The sequence below is a fragment of the Stegostoma tigrinum genome, chromosome 6 (genome assembly GCF_030684315.1).
Source record: "Stegostoma tigrinum isolate sSteTig4 chromosome 6, sSteTig4.hap1, whole genome shotgun sequence".
In the NCBI taxonomy this organism is placed as follows: domain Eukaryota; kingdom Metazoa; phylum Chordata; class Chondrichthyes; order Orectolobiformes; family Stegostomatidae; genus Stegostoma; species Stegostoma tigrinum.
In genome coordinates this window covers 73,674,268-73,694,283 of record NC_081359.1, presented here as the reverse complement: position 1 = coordinate 73,694,283, position 20,016 = coordinate 73,674,268, and the positions used below count along the sequence as shown (strand labels likewise).

The following is a 20,016-nucleotide window of genomic DNA, read 5'->3' as shown; positions in this document are numbered from 1 at the left end:
ATGAGGTATCACGTGTAAGAGGAAAGGTTCGCCAACAGACTATGGCTGAGTATAGCAATAGATTCTGCTGGTGAAGGTGATTGCATTTGGACGCTTTTTGATTTCGTTTCTCCGAGCCTGCCATGTGAAGTAAAGAGAGATTGAGAGGGCAAGGGAACTTTAAATTGGTGGTTGTGACTTCCTATTCCCAACCGATGACCCAGTCTATATGCGTTAATAGGTGTGGAGCCGCCCTTCCCAATTGTAATTAGTCACCTTTCTTCCAGGGTCAATTAATTGGCTGTCCAACACTTGATATGACAAGCTGAGGCAGGAGTGAGCCGGTCACTTACTTTCCAATCCAAGTCCCTTACCCTGCTGAAGACCATTACATCCAGCTCCACACTTGCAGTGATGAAATGAAGATTTGTGAGTTTATGTTGTTCTGTTGGACCGTTCAAATAAATGATGGTGAAATGAAATTGAATTCTGCAAATACTTATAAGATACAGTTGATCCATTTTAATATATTGAACAAAATTATTTAATAAATAAGCCTGTTGAACAGATTACCGAGTCAGCGTGGAAAAGTTTGGTGTTTACATAACTTACCTTTTTCATTTGGATGTACTTGGCTTAGTAATATGGCAGAAATATCTGGAAAGCTCATGTAATTACTGGCAAGTTACTGTTTACTGTTGGAATGATGACCCTGCAGGAAAAATTAAGAAACCAGTTGATCATAATCATTGTGGTTTTGTGAATAATGGGTTTGTTTTCAACTTGCATTATATAATTCAGCTGTTCTCCCTGGACACTCCTCTTCCCTACATCCTTACAGTGTGGAAATCAAGAATCATTAAGACACAAAATCTGGCTTGTCCTGTCCAACTGTAGACCTCCTTAGCCTTTTCAGATTTTTCTTTAACCCACAATCTTCACAATTCAAATCCAAAATTTAGCATAATCTCTTCCTATTGTAGCTTGTATTTCTAGTCTTTGCAGCCCCTGATAATGTTCTGCATTATGGGTTGCAACTTTTCGGCTTGATATCTCTATAAAACCTCTTACTTGACAGAATGTGTTCTAGAACATTATTATTATACTTCCAAAACAGAAATATCTGCATTTGTATAACATTTTTAATCATTACCAGATGGTTCAAAGTGCTTTACATCTAATGAAGTACTGCTGTGGTAATGTAGGAATTGTGCTGGTAATATGCACTCAACATATTCCCACAAAGGAAGGTATTGTGATGATGTTACCTTGAAGGCCAAAATATTGTTGCAGAATTTGCAGCTTTTCTGTGCTGTTATTTTAGATGGACCTCTATTGGAATGGGTACCTGCCAATCTGGAGTCTATTTAATGGCTTAATTCCATTTTGTAAGGAGGACGAAATTCCTGAGGTAGTCGATGCTACTGCACACTCCATTAGTAGGCTCTCATCTTAGCAGACTGACCATTACTTTGCAATTTACTCTCTTTAAGCTATGTCTATATGTATACATTGAATTAAATCTTACTTTGTTTCATTCCCAGGTCAGATGAATAAAAAGAAGTTAACAAAGCAGGTAAGTCATGTATACATATGACAATTCAAGTTTTAATTAATGCAATTGTCCATAAAAAATAAACTCTGAAGGTCCATTTCCTCAATCATCAGCAAATTCTTCAAGTTTAAAAGATTTTTTTTGCTGTGACTGGTATTTATTCTATGTGGGGCTTGGCCAAGTATTTGAATTACTTCTTATTTAATGGGAATTGGGTGCCACTTGTATGGCTAGCATTTGTAGCCAATCCAGTTTGCTCTTGAACTGAGTAGCTTGAGATATAATTTGAAATGGGTAATTCAAGGGCAGACTTGAATTAAAGATGGCAGATTTCCTTCCCTAAAAGATATTCATGAACCAGGAACTGAATATTGTTCAGCTCAAAATTGAAATTGGCAAATTATTGAACCATTTTCTATGCTGCTGTGACTTTAAAAAAGGTGATCTCATTGTACAGTAAATGTGGACATGATTCAATGCTTTCAGTAGTCACAAAACAGATCTTGAGCTGCCTGCAATGGCTCAATAGGTTGTAGATTAAGTTTTTTTTAGTCCAGAAACTTCCAATAGCCTGGTTATTGATCTGAGTTTAGATTGAAAGGGTAGCACCAACTACTATAGCGTTGATGTTCTCAGTACTGTATTTGATTATATTAGCTGGTGCATTGCTGGTCTGGAACCAAGTTAATACATTGTTTTACATCCTGCAGATGACTGAAACAAAAATTATTCGAGTACACTTATGCTTAGCATTAAGTAATTTTCATTGTGTTCACGGGAAAAGTCCCATCAGATTTGAAAATAATGAATGTAATCCTCTATTCAAGACAAAAAAAAAGTTACTATCCAATTAACCTCATACCTGTCACTTGGAAATCTTCAAATCTGTTGTAACAGACCACAATAATAAGGCATTTAGAAAATCTTAAGCAGGTGGAGTCAACATGGTTTTATGAAAAAAACTATATTTGACTAATTTATTCAAATTTGTTGAAGTAACAAAAAACATGGCCAGAAAGGAACTCTTAGAGGCTTGGATGTTCACAAGACATATGATAAGCAAAGATCACTACATAAAATAAAAGCTTAAATTGCAGGGAGTAATATATTAGCATGGGTAGCTAAGAGGGAACAGATTCTGGACAAGTGAGTCATAATGTGCTACCAACATGAAGTAAGTGCCACAAGGATGAGTGTTGTGGCCTATTTACAGTCCATATCAATGACTTAGAGGAAGGGATGAAATGTATGTTAGCTGAATTTCTTTTTAACACAGCAGAATAAGTTATGAAGAGAGCCGAAGGAGTTTATGAAGCAATATAGTCACGTTAAGTAAGTGGGCAAAAAATGGTGATTGGAGAAATTCAGATGACGTTAAATGTGGGAATATGTGAACTGTCCACATTGGCAGGAAGAATAGAAAAGCAGTATACTATTTAAATGGAGAGTGATTGCAGAATGCTGCAATACAGAGAAATCAAGGTGCCTCGGTTCATTCATTGTATAACATTAGTACACAGACAGAGCAAGTGTTTAGGAAGGCAGATATGATATTTCATGAAAAGGGAATGGGGCATAAAGATAGCAACATTTGCTACAGATTTTTTTCATAAATTCATTCACGGAAAGTGGGGATCGCAAGCTAGACTGGCATTTATTGCCTGTTCGTAATTGCCCTGGAAAAGTTCGCTGCCTTCTTGAAACATCTTAGCTTTAGGGTTTGTGAGCATCCACAGTGCCCTCAGGAACGGAACTCTGGGATTGTCACTCAGCAATAGTGACAACAACGTATTTCCAAGTCAGGATGGTGGAAGATATGGATGGAATCCTGCACATGGTATTGTTTGATTGTATCTGCTGTCTCTCGCCCTTGTCCTAAATGGTAGAAGTCATAGGTTTGGAAGATTCTGTTAAAGGAAGCTAGATGAGTTACTGCAGTGCATGTCTTTCCAGGTGTCAATAGGTTTAAGTGAATTGCACAGGAAGCCAACCATTTGAATCTGTTTGCATTTGTAATATTCCCTACCATTGAAATGAAAAGTGTTAATGGATGTGCTTCCTAGGCAGTGAGCTCATATTGATCAAAAAGTAATCAACTTATCATCCACATCGAATGTATTTCCCAATCTTACAATACCTTTTGTTGTTAAGTATGCTAGTTAATTTGTTGATTTATCCCTTGTAGGAGATGGACAAGTATATTCTGGCACCTGTGTCTTAATTGTTAATGTAACATGAAAAAAAACATGGAATATGGTGGGATAGAGTTTCCACGTTTAGAACTCACAATAACACTGGTCAGTTGACAAAACAAGATTCCAATTAATTAATTAACATAATCACGAAAGTAAAGTCTTCCATATAAAAGCGCATGCACAGTTCAACATAATTTTTTTAAATTAAGAAGTATTTCTTAATATATTTAAGAGTGGTAGCTTGGTGTAAGTGTATGAATACAGCTGAAAATGTTTCACAAAAATAGCATTTGGAACAATGTGTCCAATCCTCCACTCACATTAAAATTAAGCAAGAACTATGTTGAACTCATCTACAATCTGGTCTACTCTTATCTCAAAAGGACTGACTATTTTTGATATGAAAACAGACGGTCCAGTTCACCTACTACAATGTCAACACAAATGTTTTTGGCAAAAGCTGTCATTTTCAACTTATTTATGTGGCCAATTTTGAGGATGGCACCAGATTTGATTGAACTGATCTTGAACTAGCATAAAAGGTCTCATCAATGGCTTTGGGAATAACTTGCATTTTAAAATTTTCCGATATTAGCATTGATTCAGCCAACTCCAGCAAATCACACTGATTTCTCTTGGATTGTTTTGCAAAGCTGCTGGGAGATTGAGGCAGATATGGTCATCTCCCAGCTCTTCTGAGGAAGTTAGCAAACATGTGATGCCGTCAACATCAACTGTCGACAGATGCCCAGGAGTTGCCTTACACATGAACCCATCACCACCCATAACTGCTCCACTCCCTTCGTTTTATGAGAAATGCATGGAGTTCAGTGTATTTATTGCCCTTTTGCTATTTTCCAACAATTAAATGTAAAAACATTAGAAGTGTAATCTGCCAGATAATAAATATCTGACCCACTCCTAACAGGATTTTCTATTAACATTTCACGTCGACTGACTTCATTTGTAACAGACTTGGAAACACATCCATTAACACATTTCATTTCAGTGGTAGGAAGTATTACAAATTTAAATAGGTTGGAATGGTCACTGGACTCAAAATGTTAACTCTGTCTTCTCTGCATAGATGCTGCCAGATCTGCTGAGTTAATCCAATTTCTGTTTTTGTGTGCTTCAGATCTCCAGCATCCACAGTTCCTTGTTTTATTTTAGGATTTTCTATTTGTTTCTTTGACCAGTTTTTGTTGTTGTGAGCCCAAGGTCCCATAAAGCACAGGCCCAGTGTTTTCCGTCTCATGTAGCTCCATCTTCCAGATCTCGGTAGTAGAGACTGCCTTGTTGCTGTAGCCCAAAAGCTTCTGTTCCAGAGAAACCACCAGGAAGCTGCTTAAAAACGTAAAAAAGTGACTGAAAATTCAGACAGTAGCAAATGGGAATCAGTGGAGATGCAAGTATAAGACAACAGTACAGACAGGAATTGCTGCCTATTCCACAACGTCAAATTGTAATCCCATTGGGGCAGCACGGTGGCTCAGTGGTTAGCATTGCAGCCTCAGAGCACCAGGGACCCAGGTTCGATTCCTGCCTCGGGCAACTGTCTGTGTGGAGTTTGCACATTTTCCCCGTGTCTGCGTGGGTTTCCTCCGGGTGCTCCGGTTGGCCATGCTGAATTGCCCATAGTGTTCAGGGGTATGTGGGTTATAGAGGGATGGGTCTGGGTGGGACGCTTCAAGGGGCGGTGTGGACTTGTTGGGCCGAAGGGCCTGTTTCCACACTGTAGGGAATCTAATCTAACCAATTATGCTTTTAACATAATGAAAAGTGCACAGGCACTTTGTAAGAACATTATTAAGCTAGATTTGATACCAGTGCACATAAAGCAATATTCTGGCAGATGACTAAAGCTTGGTCATCACAAAATTTCTAGTCTCTGTTCTTTTTTTGTAGGTACTGTTTTATATGGCTAGTTCAGTTCACTTTCTGGTCAAAGGTAACCTCTGGGTTATTGACAGTGGGGAATTATTTAATGGTAAACGGCAATACCTGTCTCCCTTCTCAAAAGTGGATGTTACTTGCCACTTATCAGTCACACCTCAAAGTTATCCACCTCCTGCTGCATATAGACATAGACTACTTCAGTTTTTGAGAGTCACAAATGGAGCAAAATTTTTTCAATCATCAGCAAACATCCACATTTGTGACCTGGTGATGGAAGAAGATTAATGAAGCAGCTAAGGATGGTGAATCCCTGAGGAATTCCTGTGGTGATGTCTTGGAGCTGAGATGATTGACCTTTAACAGCTACAACCATCTTTCCCAAACAGAATGCATTGGGCATCCACCAAGTGATATTCAATATGCAGGAGTATTCATTCATCAGTTGAGAGGCGGTGGGATATGTAGCAATCAGTGGAAGGGCTTCCTTGCCCATGTTTGACCTGATGCCATAAGATTAATCGAAGTCAGGAGTCAATGTTGACGAATCCCAGGGCGAACTCCTGACTTTATACTACTCGTCTGCCTCCTCCGGTGGATCTGCCCAGCTACTGGTGTCTGAGACATTGTCTGAGTCTGACTATGTCAGGTTTTTGCTTGACAAGCCTGTGAGACACTCCCCAGTGTTTGGCACAGCTGCCAAATATTAGTAAGAGGGTATTTTGCTGGAATGTATGGGGTAATTGTGGATGATGATTCCTGGTGGATGATGATTCTTCCAGTTTCTTTCCTTTCCTTAGACTTCACTGTGGTTTGATGCAATTGAGTGGCTTGCTCAGAGGGCGTTTAAAAGTCAAGCACTCCAGTGTGACACTGGAGTTACATACAGGACAGATTTTCCTCTTAGTGAACCAGATAGGTTTCTATACAATGTCACTAGTTACATTAAGCTTGCTTTTAATTCCAGATTTTGTTGAATTCATCTGCCATTGTAAGATTTGTACCCATGTCCCCAGAATATTAACCTGGCATTTCGGATTGTCATTCAGTCATAATATTACAATGTCAGTGCCTCCTCAATTAAATGAGAAAAACTGAAAAAGCTTCTCCTTCTCTAATTGATAAATTCCGTAAGTAGTTGATGACACATTTCAATATAAAATTAAAATTAAATTTAGAGAACTATTAAATTATGCATACAATTCTTGTTAAAAATATCCTCACCAGACATGTCTTTCTTTTTCCAACAGGATATTGATACATTGGTGGCACAAGCAGCTACTGTGAAGCAGAGTACTAATCTTTTCAGAGACCTTGGAGATAACGGTATGTTTAAGTGTTTTTAAAATGCTTATCCTTTAACAATTCACACAGAGTTCTAAGCTCATAGACATACTATAAAACCATGTAAATTGTTTTCACTGATTGCTCTGAATATATGTTTAAAAGGTGATTATAGTTAAAGTGATTGCATTTGTTTCTTGAGCATTTACTCTAGATGTTGACATCTAAGTAGACCTTTGAAGTCTCAATACAATCCCTCGAAAAATAGAGCTCTGCTTATACTCCTAGTGTAAAATAGGAAGTCCCCAGTGTTGGTGACCACCATCTTTGTCGTTCACTGCCTGGACTCTTCTTTATGGGATGTCTTAAATTTTCACACATCTTTGCAGAGTGATCTATATCACTGCTTGCTCCTTTTGGGCTCAGCTTTAAGGCATCAGTAAGGAAAACATGCATTTGTGGACTGAAAAATTTAGGCTGATTTGTAATGTGAGTACAGCATGTCAAGGCTGGAGGTGACAGGTGGCGGGGTCAACTTCTATTACAAATTTACTCAGACATTTTACTTTTGGGCTAATAAAGTGGGCTCATCTTACAGGCCAGGTTGGCTTATATACCATGTACCTGCTGCAGGTCAGGTATTCCAAAGTATACACAATTAATCTCACATTTATATTGACAGATCAAAAGAACGGTCTAGGCCCGAAATGTCAGCTTTTGTGCTCCTGAGATGCTGCTTGGCCTGCTATGTTCATCCAGCTTCACACTTCCATTATCTTGGATTCTCCAGCATCTGCAGTTCCCATTATCTCTCAACCTGAGCACTGTTACCACACACATATATAGTAGAATGTAACTGAAATCAAATAGTTTGTCCTAAGGGACAGATCCTCAGGTTAAGGCTTTCAATTATACTGTAATGTACCAAGTCAGTAATTCTGAATTGATTTTTTATTTCAAAGAGCATTTAACTGGTTAGTATGCTTTTTTAAGGTTTGTAGCACTAGGCTAATATAGTCACATCATTGACTCTAACAGCTTTAATATAAAGGATCCTGTAGGTAAGAGTGATCATGAGATCATAGAAATTCATATTCTGTGAGAAACGAAGTTCTGGAACTTTGATAAGGCAGTTACAAAGGAATCGATGATCAGTGGCTGAAGGAGGCAAAGAAAGTAGATTAACAAGTAAGCAGTGACAAACATTTAAGGAGATGGCCCATAACCCCCTTGATTAATGTATTCCATTGGAAAAGAAAAACTACAAGTAGAATGTACCATCCATGTGATCCACTAAGAAGTATGTAGTAGTGTGGTAGTATAAAGGAAGAATAGGAAAAAAGGAAATGGAGGTGGGATGTTACTATTAATAAGAGATGTGATAAGTACAGTAGTGAAAGTAGATCTCCAACTGAAAGAATAAGTTGTGGAATATGTTTGGTTCGAGCTGAGAAACAGCAAGGAGCAGCAAACATTTAAGTGTTTGTTTATGGGCCACTAAGTAATAGAAATGCAGAGGACAATATAAATCAGCTATTTTGTGGTCCCTGTATCAAGGGTAATGCTGATTTCAATCTACATGTGAATTGGGTAATCTAATGAACACTTGTGCTGTGGGAGACAAATATCTGGAATGTACAAAGTATTTTTCATGGCAATGTGTTGAGGAGTCACCTGTGAGACCTAATCCAGGTGTGGTAATATGCAATAAGAAGGGCTAATAAATAATCTTGTTGCAAAACAGTACTTAAGGAAGTGACCATAACATGAGGAATGGTCTCTCTTTCAGAATGTGGGCATCACTAGCTGGGCCAACATTTAATGTCCATCCCAGTTGCCCGTGAGAAGGTGGTAGTCAGTTGCTTTCTTGAGCTGCTGCAATCCATTTGCAAATTTAATTCAGCAAAGGAAGACTGAGAAACCGATAAAAGGAGAATAAAATGTAAAAACAAGCAAGAAAATTTTTAAAAACTTCTATAGGTATGTAAAAAAGAAATAATTAGTAAAGATGAAAGTCCATTACAAGCAAAGACTTGGGGATCTTTTATTAGTCATTTTAGGGATGTGAGCTTCGCTGACTGATTCACCATTCAGTTTTCCTTTACCGGCTGAGGTCCATTTGGAGTAGGAAGACCAAAACTGCTTTAATGGGATAAAAACTTTGTTCCTTCAGTGTCACTGGATCAATGATATAATTCTAAAACAGGATGGTGAATGGCTTGGTGGTGGTGTTCCCATGTGTCTGCTGCCCTTGTTCTTCTGAATGATGGTGGTCATGAAATAGCTACTGCAGGTTCATAGCCTCTGACCTGTTCTTGCAACCACAGTATTTATATAGCTGGTCCAGTACACTTTGTGGTCAATGGTAACAATCAGGGTCTTAATAGTGAAAGATTCACTGATGGAAGTGCTATTGAATTTCAAGGGACAACGGCCATATTCTGTCTTGTTGGAAATGGCCATTGCCTGGCACTGTAATGGCAAGAATGTTATTAGCCACTTATCAGACCAGACTTGGGTACTCTCCAGGTCTTAGTGCACTTTGACGTGGAATGTTTCGGAGCAGGCCAGAGCTAAGAATCTAGCAGTGAGTACCTCACTTCCAGACTCCCCAAAATCTGTCTCCATCTATCATCTAGAAAAACAAGGGTAGCATTGTGGGTGTACATACACCAAATGGATTGCAGCAGCTCAAGAAAGCAACTCACCACCACCTTCTCATGGGCAACTGGGGATGGATGGTAAATGTTGACCCAGAGAGAATAAAATTAAGAATTTTTTTAAAACATTAAGCACAACCTCCCAAGCCCTTAAACAATATGGGCATTGGTGAGAAAATTTGAAAAAATGCTAATATCAGTGGTAATGGGCCTCTTGGCATTGACAGCAAGAAGTTCAACCCTCATTTCCCAAAACCCAGGTTTGAACAGAGGAAAGAGAATTTCACTGGTGAGTGGTGAGAAGGCAGTTTGCATCAGGGTGGTATCCAAGGCCCAACCATCTTCAGTTGTTTCATTAATAACCTTCCCTCCATTGTAAAGAAGTGGGCATGTTTACTGATGATTGCATAATACCGTTTGTAAGTCCTCAGATACTGAAACAGTTTGTGTTCAAATGCATCAGTATCTGGACTTGGGATGACATGTGGCAAGTAAACTTCACACTACACAAATGTCAGGCAATGACCACCTTCAATTACAGACAATCTAACCAACAATGTTATCATCACTGGATTCCCCATTATCAACATCCTATGGATTACCATTGACCAGAAACTCAACAGGACTTATGATATAAATGCAGTAGCAAAACAAGCAGGTCAGAAGCTAGGTCTACTGTAGCAAGTAATTCACTTTCTGACTCCACAAAGCCTGTCCACCATCTACAAGGCACCAATCAGGAGTGTGATGTAATACTCCCTATTTGTCTGAATGAGTGCAGCTCTAATAACTTTCAAGAAACTTAACACCATCTGGAACAAAGCAGCCTGCTTGATTGGCAACACACTGAAAACTATCCACTGTCTCTGCTACCAATGCTCAGTACCTGTAGTGTGTACTATCTATGTGATGTACTGCAGAAGATTGCCAAAGAGCCTTAGATAGCTCCTTCCAAACCCACAACCATTTCCATCTAGAAGGACAAGAGCAGCAAATATATGGGAACATCACCATTTGCGTTTCCCTTCAAGCCACTCACCGTCATGACGAAAGTATATCACTGTTTCCTCAGTGTCACTGTGTTAAAATCCTGGAACTCCCTGCCTAATAGTACAGTGGGTCTACCTACAGCACAAGGACTGCAGCAGTTCAAGAAGGCAACTCACCATCACCTTCTCAAGGGCACCTAGGGATGGGCAATAAATGCTGGCCAACAAGCAACACCCACTTCTCATGAGTGAATTTAAAAAATTACATATAATTGGCATGTGATTATTATTTCATTTATATGCAGTTTCCTGTTCTTCCAACGCCCAGACAGAAACTAGACTGTGACAATTCCCAACATGAAAGTTGGAGCTCATAGCTGTCTCCTCTAGCTCTTATCTTCAAGCTATCCAGGACTCAAATGCAGCAAAACCTGGATAATGTCCAGGTTTGGGCTGGCAAATGGCATGTGGTAAGAAGCACTCGGGCCAGATAATGACTAAACATCCATATAAATACAGTAGCCACAAGAGCAGGTCAGTCTAGAAATTCTGCAGTGCATAATTCACCTCCTGATTCCACCAGCTACAGAGCACAAGCCTGGAGTGTGATTCAGTATTCCCCACTTGCCTGGATGAGTACAGCTGCAGCAGCACTCAAGAATCTTGACAGTCTCAAGAATAAAGTAGCCTACACGAATGGCATCTCATCCACAAACATCCACACTCTCCACCACCAATACTCTGTAAGAGCTATGCATATCATAAGATATGCCCTGCAGAAATACACTAAGGGTCCTTAGACAGCACTTTTCAAATACACAGCCACTACCATCTTAAAGGACAAGGGCAGCAGATACATAGGAACACCATCATCTACAAGTTCCTCTCCAGGTCAATCACCATCCTGACTTGGAAATATATTGTCGTTCCTTCAGTGACACTGGATAAAAATTCTAGAAATCCCTCCCTTACAGTATTATGGATATCACCTGCACCAAATGGCCTGCAGCAGTTTGAGAATGCAGCTCACCACCACTTTCTCAAGGGAACCTGGGGATGGGCATCAAATGCTTGTCCAGCCACCAATGCCTGCAATCTAGAAATGAATAAAAAAAAGTCTTACACAGCATTTTCAGGCACACTCTACAATCAGTGACTACCCCTACCTCCCAGGTGTTGGTCTTCCAGCTTACGTTAGACAGAGGTTCACTTACACATCCGTCAATGTGGTTTATTGCATCTGCTGCTCCCAATGTGGCCTCCTATACATCGGTGAGGCCAAGCAGAGACTTGGAGACCGGTTTGTAGAGCATCTGCGCTCTGTTCATGACAAACAGCAACGCTTTCCCATCACAAACAAGTTCACCTCCCCCTCCCATTCCCTGGGCAACTTGTCCATCCTGGGCCTCCTCCAGTGTCACAAAAAAAGCCACCTGCAAACTGGAGGATCAGCACCTCATATTCTGCCTCAGGAGCCTACAGCCCAATGGCCTAAATGTGGATTTTACCAGTTTCAAAATCTCCCCACTCCAAGCCTCGTCCCATGAGCAACCCTCCCTCTCTTCCCTGCCTCCCTTACCTGACACAACCTGTCCATCTTCTCTCCCACTTATCTGCTCCTCCCAACTCACTGACCAATCCCCACCACTCCTGACCTGCACTCACCTATCATCATCCCACCTACCTTTTCCAGCCCCGCCCTCCTCTCCGTATTTATTTCTGAGCTCCCTTCCCCCTCCCCATTTTTGAAGAAGGTTCCTGACCCAAAACGTCAACTTTCCTGCTCCTCTGATGCTGCCGGGCCGACTACGTTCCTCCAGCTCCATACTATGTTGTCTCTGACTCCAGAATCTGCAGTTCTTACTATCTTTGAAGATATTTGAAGTTGTTGTCTTAGGTCTGGTTCATTGTTCCTTTCAGGCTAAGGTGTGAATAGGATTTCTAACTGAACCATGGTTCCAGACAGCTGTCCCTGTTAAAAATCGAAGGTTTTGGTCCAGTATTGTAAATGGCAGGGATTTTTGCTGTCTCCTACAAAGGGCAATTGGGGTGCTGTTCTTTAATCTATAATTGTACATCTAATGCAAAGTGATCACACCCCATTGACTCATTGACTATTATCAACAAATAGCCTTTTACCAAACTCAAATCCTACATTCTTCTGCTGCTTGCATCTTATTCAGTTGCAAAGAAAAATCTTTTGCACTGCCATCAGAAAACAATCAAAATTCTGCAAACACACAACAGAAGCAAAACATTAGAACATCTATTACAGTGTTTATCACTTCAAATTCAGTCACCCATCAAATGATCCCTCCCTTCAGTGATCATCTAAACACTAAGCACCTGAAGGCCAATCATAATTTGCATTTCTGTGATCTTTTACCCTAAGTTTAGAAATATAATAGTAGCAAGCCTGCTCACAGACAGGCCTGGTCACTGCCCATCTCCCCTTTCCTTGACCCAATGAACCATGGGTGAATTAATCACCGTTGTCAGTTCATGCTAAATGTATTCATATGCAGACCCTTCCAGGAACCTGCAAAAATTAATTAAGCTGGATCCTTTGGTGGCACAGGTTCAATAGGTACTCTGAATGTTTTGAATAAATTAATTCTAAATTTACTGAGAATGACATATTGACGTATCCCAATCTAAGCAGAAAATGCTTCTAGTTATTTTCCAAAAATCAGTTTCAGTTGCTTAAATTCAAGTTAGTTGCACATGGTGCATTGACACTGACTTAAAATGATTATTTTTGTCATAAATTCTATTTCAGCTTTTTTTATTTGAAGTTTATCAAGCCATCACTCTTAAAGTTGTCAGAATATTGTTTTAAACTTGCTTTTTGAAAATTATGTTCAAAAGTGCTGCCCAATAATACTTTTCCTGGCAAATCTTGTAATAGAAACTCGAGAGTTTCAGAAAAGCAGCCCCTGGTATTTAAACTGAATTTTGTTTTCTGAAATTTCAGATTCTTCCAAAATACATAAATATCTACTTTTTTGGACTCACCGCAGATGAGCCTAAAAGATAAGCCATGAGTTCCTATTTAAATCTGTACCAATTCGCTGCTATTGAAGCTTGTGAGCAGAAAATGTCATTAAGCACAACATGCAAATATTATTGAATATAAAAATATGTATTATCTGCCATCTTGTGAGAGCTTGTGGGTACTGCATATGGGAAGGATACAGCTAATTATATGTTTACTACATTGACTTCTTTGGAACCAATATAATTGATTAGGATATATTAAAATAAACTTATTTCAATCTGAAGGTTTTATGAAATAAAAACCAAATGAATTTGAAGTGGACAAAATAGTTGTTTGTAAATTTCTTTCATTAATAAACACTTATCAAGAATACTACAGGAATTACTCATTTCCTTGTTCAGAGGAGTTTGTGGTTCATTGGTTGTGTGTCTATGTGAATTTGTATAAAGAGCACCTCTATTATGTATGTCATGTGGAGTGATGCAGAATTACACAAACTGGAATAGTTCCAGCTTTGAATGCTGGTTTGCGGTGAGATAGCTGCATTGGCAGAGAGACATTGCATTATGTCTTTAGCATGAGACTGCAGATGGAAGATGCAAATGTATGGATGTCAGGAAGGATGAAAACCAGCTCAATTATGATGCCCCATGGGTTATTAGTTCATGAAAAGTCAATTTAGGCATATAAAAAGTCATTTACACCAAGTACTTTAGTTTTAACCATATTTGAGCAAATTAACAGGGTGCAACATGCTGACTTAAGAATGGAGTAAGAAAGAGAATGGTAAGAAAGATGTAATGTTTACTACTTGCATGTTTGGTTTCCAACTTCAGATATCCTTTACCTACTCTATCATTCAAAATAAATGGTTCAGACTGGAAAATATATTTCCTTAATTCACACTTGCTCAGTTGACTCCCACTAACTGCTTATGTTGACTTTTTTTTGATATTACCAAAACCTGTATTAAATTGCAACTGCAGGTCAGCATACCACTATGATCTTGACTAAGTGTGTTCCAGTTTCTATTTGCTTATACACAAGCATGGTTAAACAAGCATTATTTAATTTTAGTAATTATTTGTAATTGAACTTGTATGATTTATTGTTTATTAAATTAATACAAAATACAATGAATGTATTGTTGAAGACTGAATTAGAAGTATAGTTTAATGTGGACTAACACCTCGCAGTTAACTAGTTTAACTTAAAATAAATAATTCTGTGCCATGTCTTGTTAATTGGCTAAAGTGATTTCTGTGAAAACAGGATCTCGTCTGTCTGTGAAAACAATTAGCAAACGGTTAAAAAGAATAATTAGATTATTTCAAGATTATATGCAAAGAAAATTGCATTCACCTTGTGGAGAGGACAGGTTTCCTGAAAAAGCAATGGTACACCTTGGCACAGCGCCTAGGAGAACCATTGATTCAATCTAGCAGCTTGGCAGCTTTGCATGCTGCCAATTCTCAGGAGAATTATATGCAGACTATTCTGTGGAATTCAGGGCTGCCCAATTTGGCAAAGATATGAAATACTTGCATCATTGTAAGTAATATATTTTTTAATGATGGATGTTACATTTTGCAAATTAATTTCAAATATTCTGCGTTCAACTTAACTTTAGTAAATTGGTGTAACTCGGCATATCCTACATGCGCAAATATTTATAACTCATGCTAACATAATGATACATTGAATCAATATTTAACTATTGTCATATATTTGATGGTTTAGGTAATCATAATGCAGGAAATTGATTTTAACAATAGTTTCTTTGCAAATTACCTTTGAATGAAATCTAGTCATTTTTTATCTTTTCATCATATATGCAAGTACTAACCCTGTTATTTAGTACAATATTTTCTAAGCTTTGTCCAATATAATAATTATTTTTGGTAACTGTTCAGCTATTCATGAATGCAGTTCATCTTGTCCTAGTCTGGACTTTTATACACCATGTACCTTCAGGGATTTAAGCAATTTGTACAGAATTACAAAAGTCTTTCATTGGGGTGGGGAGATGGTGGGGGTGGGGACATGTGGCCATCATGGTTGCATTCACTGTTCAAAAGAGCATCATTACGTTTCCTGCTTAATCACCACACTCTTGCAAACTTTTTATTCAAATAACCATCCAATGTCCTTTGAAGGCCTTAACTGGACCTACCTTCACCACATTTCCAGGCAATGCTCTCTATACCCTAAATTCTCGCTGAGTGAAAAAGTTTGTCTCCTATCACTATTGCTTCTTTTGCAAACCACTTTAAACCTATGTTCTTTCGTTCTTGTTCCTTTTACAAGTAGGAACAATTTCTCCCTATGTACTCTAGTTAGCCCACTCATCATTTTGAAGGCATTTTATCGAATTTCCTCTTCAACACCCTCTTTCTAGGATGAACAATCTGAATTTCTTCAATCTATCTTCGTAACCGAAGTTTCATATCCTTGGAAACATTCTTATAAATCACTTCTGCACAAACCCTGATGCACTCGCATCCTTCTATGGTATGGCATCCAGAACTGTACACAATATTCCAGCTGAGGTCTAATGAGTTCAACATCACCTCTTTCTCCTGTATTCTGTGCCTCTGTCAATAAGACACAGCATGCTTTATGCTTTACTCTCCATTTTCTCTATCTGTCCTTTTACTTTTAATCATCTATGCACAAGTACATTCAGGTCCCTCATGTCCTGCACATCTTTTAGAATTACACCCTGTGTTTTATACTACCATTCAATGTTCTTACCATCAAAATGCACCACTTCAGATTTCTCTGCAAACTTCACTCAGTGTTGGTGTTGTTTTGGGATTCCAAACTGTCCAACCTCACAGTTCACAGTGCTTCCAAGTTTCAAGACATCTGTAAATTTGGAAATTGTACCCTGCACTCCAACGTCTGGATCATTACTATGTATCAGAAAAAGCAAGGATTCCAATATTGACCCCTGCAGAACCTGATTACAAATTTTCATTCAGCCTGAAAAATGTCCATTGACCATTGTTTAGCGTTTAGAGCCATAAAGCAAAGAAATAGACCCTTCGGTCCACTTGTCCATGCCAGCCAGATATCTCAAACTGATCTAGTCCCATTTTCCAGCATTTGGCTCATTTCCCTCTAAACCTTTCTTAATCATGTACACATCCAGATACCTTTTAAATGCTGTCATTGTACCAGGCTCCACCACGTTGTCTGGCAGTTCATTCCATACACACACTACCCTCTGTGTGGGAAAGTTGCCCCTCAGGTCCTTATTAAATCTTTTCCCTCTCACCTTAAACATATATCCTCTAGTTTTGGATTCCCTTACCCTGGAGAATAGACCTTGGTTATTCATCCTATCTATGCCCCACATGATTTTATAAACCTGTATAAAGTTACCCCTCAGCCTCAGACATTCCGGCGGTGGGGGGAAGTCTCGGCCTCTTTAGCCTCTCCCTAGAGCTTGAAACCTTTAATCCCAGCAACATCCTTGTAAATCTTTTCTAAATCCTTTCAAGTTTAAGAACATTTTTCCTATAGCAAGGAAACTGCAGGTTTCCAAAAGTACCCCAACCAAATGTCCTGTACAGCTGCAACACCAAGTCCTATACTCAACACACTGAACAATAAAGGCAAGCGTGCCAAATGTCATCTTCACGAACCTGTCTACCTGCAACTTCCCTTTCAAGGAGCTATGCGTCCGCACCCCTAGGTCTCTGTTTGGCAACAGTCCCCAGGCCCTACCATTAACTACACAAGTCCTGCCTTGATTTGCCTTACCAAAATGCAACACCTCATGTCTTGTGTAAATTGAACTCCAGCTGCCACTCCTCAGCCTATTGGCCCATCTGATCAAAGATTCGTACCGTGAGGTAACCTCCTTCACTGTCCACAGCACCACCAATTTTGATATCATCTGCAAACCATACCTCCTGCATTCACATCCAAATAATTTATATAATCCTGAAAAGTAGTCGATCCAGCACGGATCCTTGCAGCGCACCAGCGGTCAAACATCTCTAATCGAAAAATAAACCCTCCACCACAACCCTCCGTCTCCCACTTTTGAGCCAATTTTGTATCACTTGGCTAGCTCCCCCTTGATTCTATGTGATCTAACCTTGCTAACCAGTCCACCATGCAGAAACTTATCAAATACTTTGCTAAAGTCCATATAGACAACATCCACCACTCTGCCTTCATTAGCCTTCTTTCTCACTTCTTCAAAAAACTCAATCAAGAGACATGATTTCCCAAAGCTGTGTTAACTCTTCCTAATCAATCCTTGCCTTTCCAAATGCATGTAAATCCTGCCCCTCAGAGTCCCTGCCAACAACATACCTGCCACTGAAGGCATTGCCTCTCATTCTTCTTAACTCCAATGAGTACAGGACCAGCCTATAAGCCTCTGCACATATCAGTCCCTCCATACCTGATATGAGCTCAGAGAACTTCTCTGAACTGCCTCCAATGCTGGCATATCTTCCCTTCGATCAGGGCCTAAAACAGTATTCCAGCTTTGATCTGACTAGTGCCTTGCTTAGATTTAGCAAGACCTCAATATTTTTAAATGCTATTTCCTTTGAAATAAAGGTCAACATTTCATTTGGCTTCCCTATTAGTGGATGAATTTGTATGCTAGATTTATGCACCAGGTCTCCCAAATCTCTTTGTGCTGCAGCTTTCTACAATATTTGCTCGCTGTTTCCTATCACCTCAGGAAATTTTGTATATATGTCGCAACTGACCATTTTAATTTATGACCAGTCACTTTCCTCACAAGTGTGTAATGTTATGGGTTATTCCAGAGCTTAAAATATAAGACATTGAAAACAGGATATCAAACAATCCAACCATCATCTAAACCCTTGCAGCTCATGTAATTGAAATAATCTTAGCCCAATGTGGGACCATTGGTCTTTTCAAGTTTGCTGATCTCACAATGACCTTCCTGCTCAGAGCTCACCTCCAAGTTAAAATCCGGGCCAAAATATTAAAGCTTGGTTCATAGACCTTATTACATTAGCCAAATGTGACTGTTTTCCTGCAAGTTTAAACTGGAAAGCTGTGAAAGAGAAATGAACAGTCAAAATCTATGAATTAATAAACTAGACTGAATACCAACCATTTGGTGCATCAGTGTATTTTTAGGGAGAAAACTGGCTAGTTCATTGGTCACCACCCATCCTTTGATAAGAGGATTGTGTATCACAATGGGGGGCATGGCTAAGCTGAAGGGTCAGGCTCAGGGAAATGTTGAGAGATCAAGACTTTAATGAAAGAATTTGGAGGGAACATGCAGAAGCTCAAATAATGGTGTTGATAGGAAGTTCAAGGAAGAAAATCAAATAAAGATTTTGGGGTTGGGAGGAGTGACCCATTGATTACCAGAATGAGGCAGTGACTCATTCTGTGAAACGTGACCTGTGTTACCTTTCATCTTCATCCAAATTGCTAACGTGCAATGGCAATGAAAAATGACTACCACACCTTGGTTTCCTTTCATGGGAATGTGGTTATCCCTGGCTAAGCCAGCATTCATTGCGATCCCTGCTTGCCCTTGAGAAGGTGGTGGTGAACTGTCTTCTTCTATCACGGCAGTCCATTTACTGCAGGTAGACCCACAATACTGTTAAGGAGGGTGTTCCAGGATTTTGACCCAGTGACACCGAAGGTACAATGACCTACTTCTAGTCAGGAAGGTGAGTGGTTTGGAGAACTCACAGGTAGTGCTATTCCCATGTATCTGCTACCCTTGTTCTTCTAAATGGAAATGATCATGAGTTTGGAACTTGCTGTCTAAGAAGCACAATTGAATTGTTCTCGTGTATCTTAAAGATGGTATATACTGCTGCTACTGTGCATTGGTTGTGGATATGGTACCAATCAAGCAGGCTGCTTCGTAGCAAATGATGTCAGCCTTCTCGAGTGTTGTTGGCACTGCAATCATTCAAGCATATGGAGAGTATTCCATCACATTCCTGACTTGGGCCTTGAAGATGGCAGACTGGTTATGAGGAGTCATAAGGCGAGTTACTTGCATGATTCCTAGCCTTTGATCTCCTTTTGTAGACAGTAATCCCCGGGATGTTAATAGTATTGAAAGTTTTCTGTACCTTTGTTGCACAGTAACAATCTGTCCTCTGTGGCTGGATCCATTAGTCATGGTTCCAATTAACCTGTGTGAGGAATATCAGAAAACAGAACAAGTCGTTAGTAAGCCAGACTAATATCACACACAAATGAAAGTTCAGCATAATTCTCAATACAATGGGACATGGAAGACTCCCACAAGAAAGACTGTACATTGCCTCTACTTAGACCCTTGACGTGGAAAAATTGAGGAGAAACATGGTTGGCAGCAATTGACCTGTTTTACAACAAGATTAAATGTGGTGCCAGTGGAGCAAACCTCAACCATGACAAGTACCTCCAGTGCTGGTGAGCACGCAGTAGTGCAATTGCAGTGCCA

General features: G+C 39.4%; 1 protein-coding gene and 1 long non-coding RNA gene across 2 annotated transcripts in view; one reads left to right on the top strand and one right to left on the bottom strand.

The window, feature by feature from the left end:
* The window catches only part of micu2 (mitochondrial calcium uptake 2), a 386,723-nt gene that overhangs the window by 274,489 nt on the left and 92,218 nt on the right, over positions 1-20,016 (top strand). The window contains exons 4-5 of the mRNA XM_059646669.1: positions 1,524-1,555; positions 6,876-6,951. Of these exons, the coding sequence (XP_059502652.1) occupies positions 1,524-1,555; positions 6,876-6,951 (108 nt within the window). The remainder of the gene's footprint in view (positions 1-1,523; positions 1,556-6,875; positions 6,952-20,016) is intronic.
* LOC125453295 (uncharacterized) lies at positions 280-19,725 on the bottom strand. The gene is made up of 3 exons (XR_007247743.1): positions 19,661-19,725; positions 592-691; positions 280-424 (listed from the first exon to the last, which is right to left on the bottom strand). It is a non-coding gene; the product is annotated as an uncharacterized LOC125453295 (long non-coding RNA).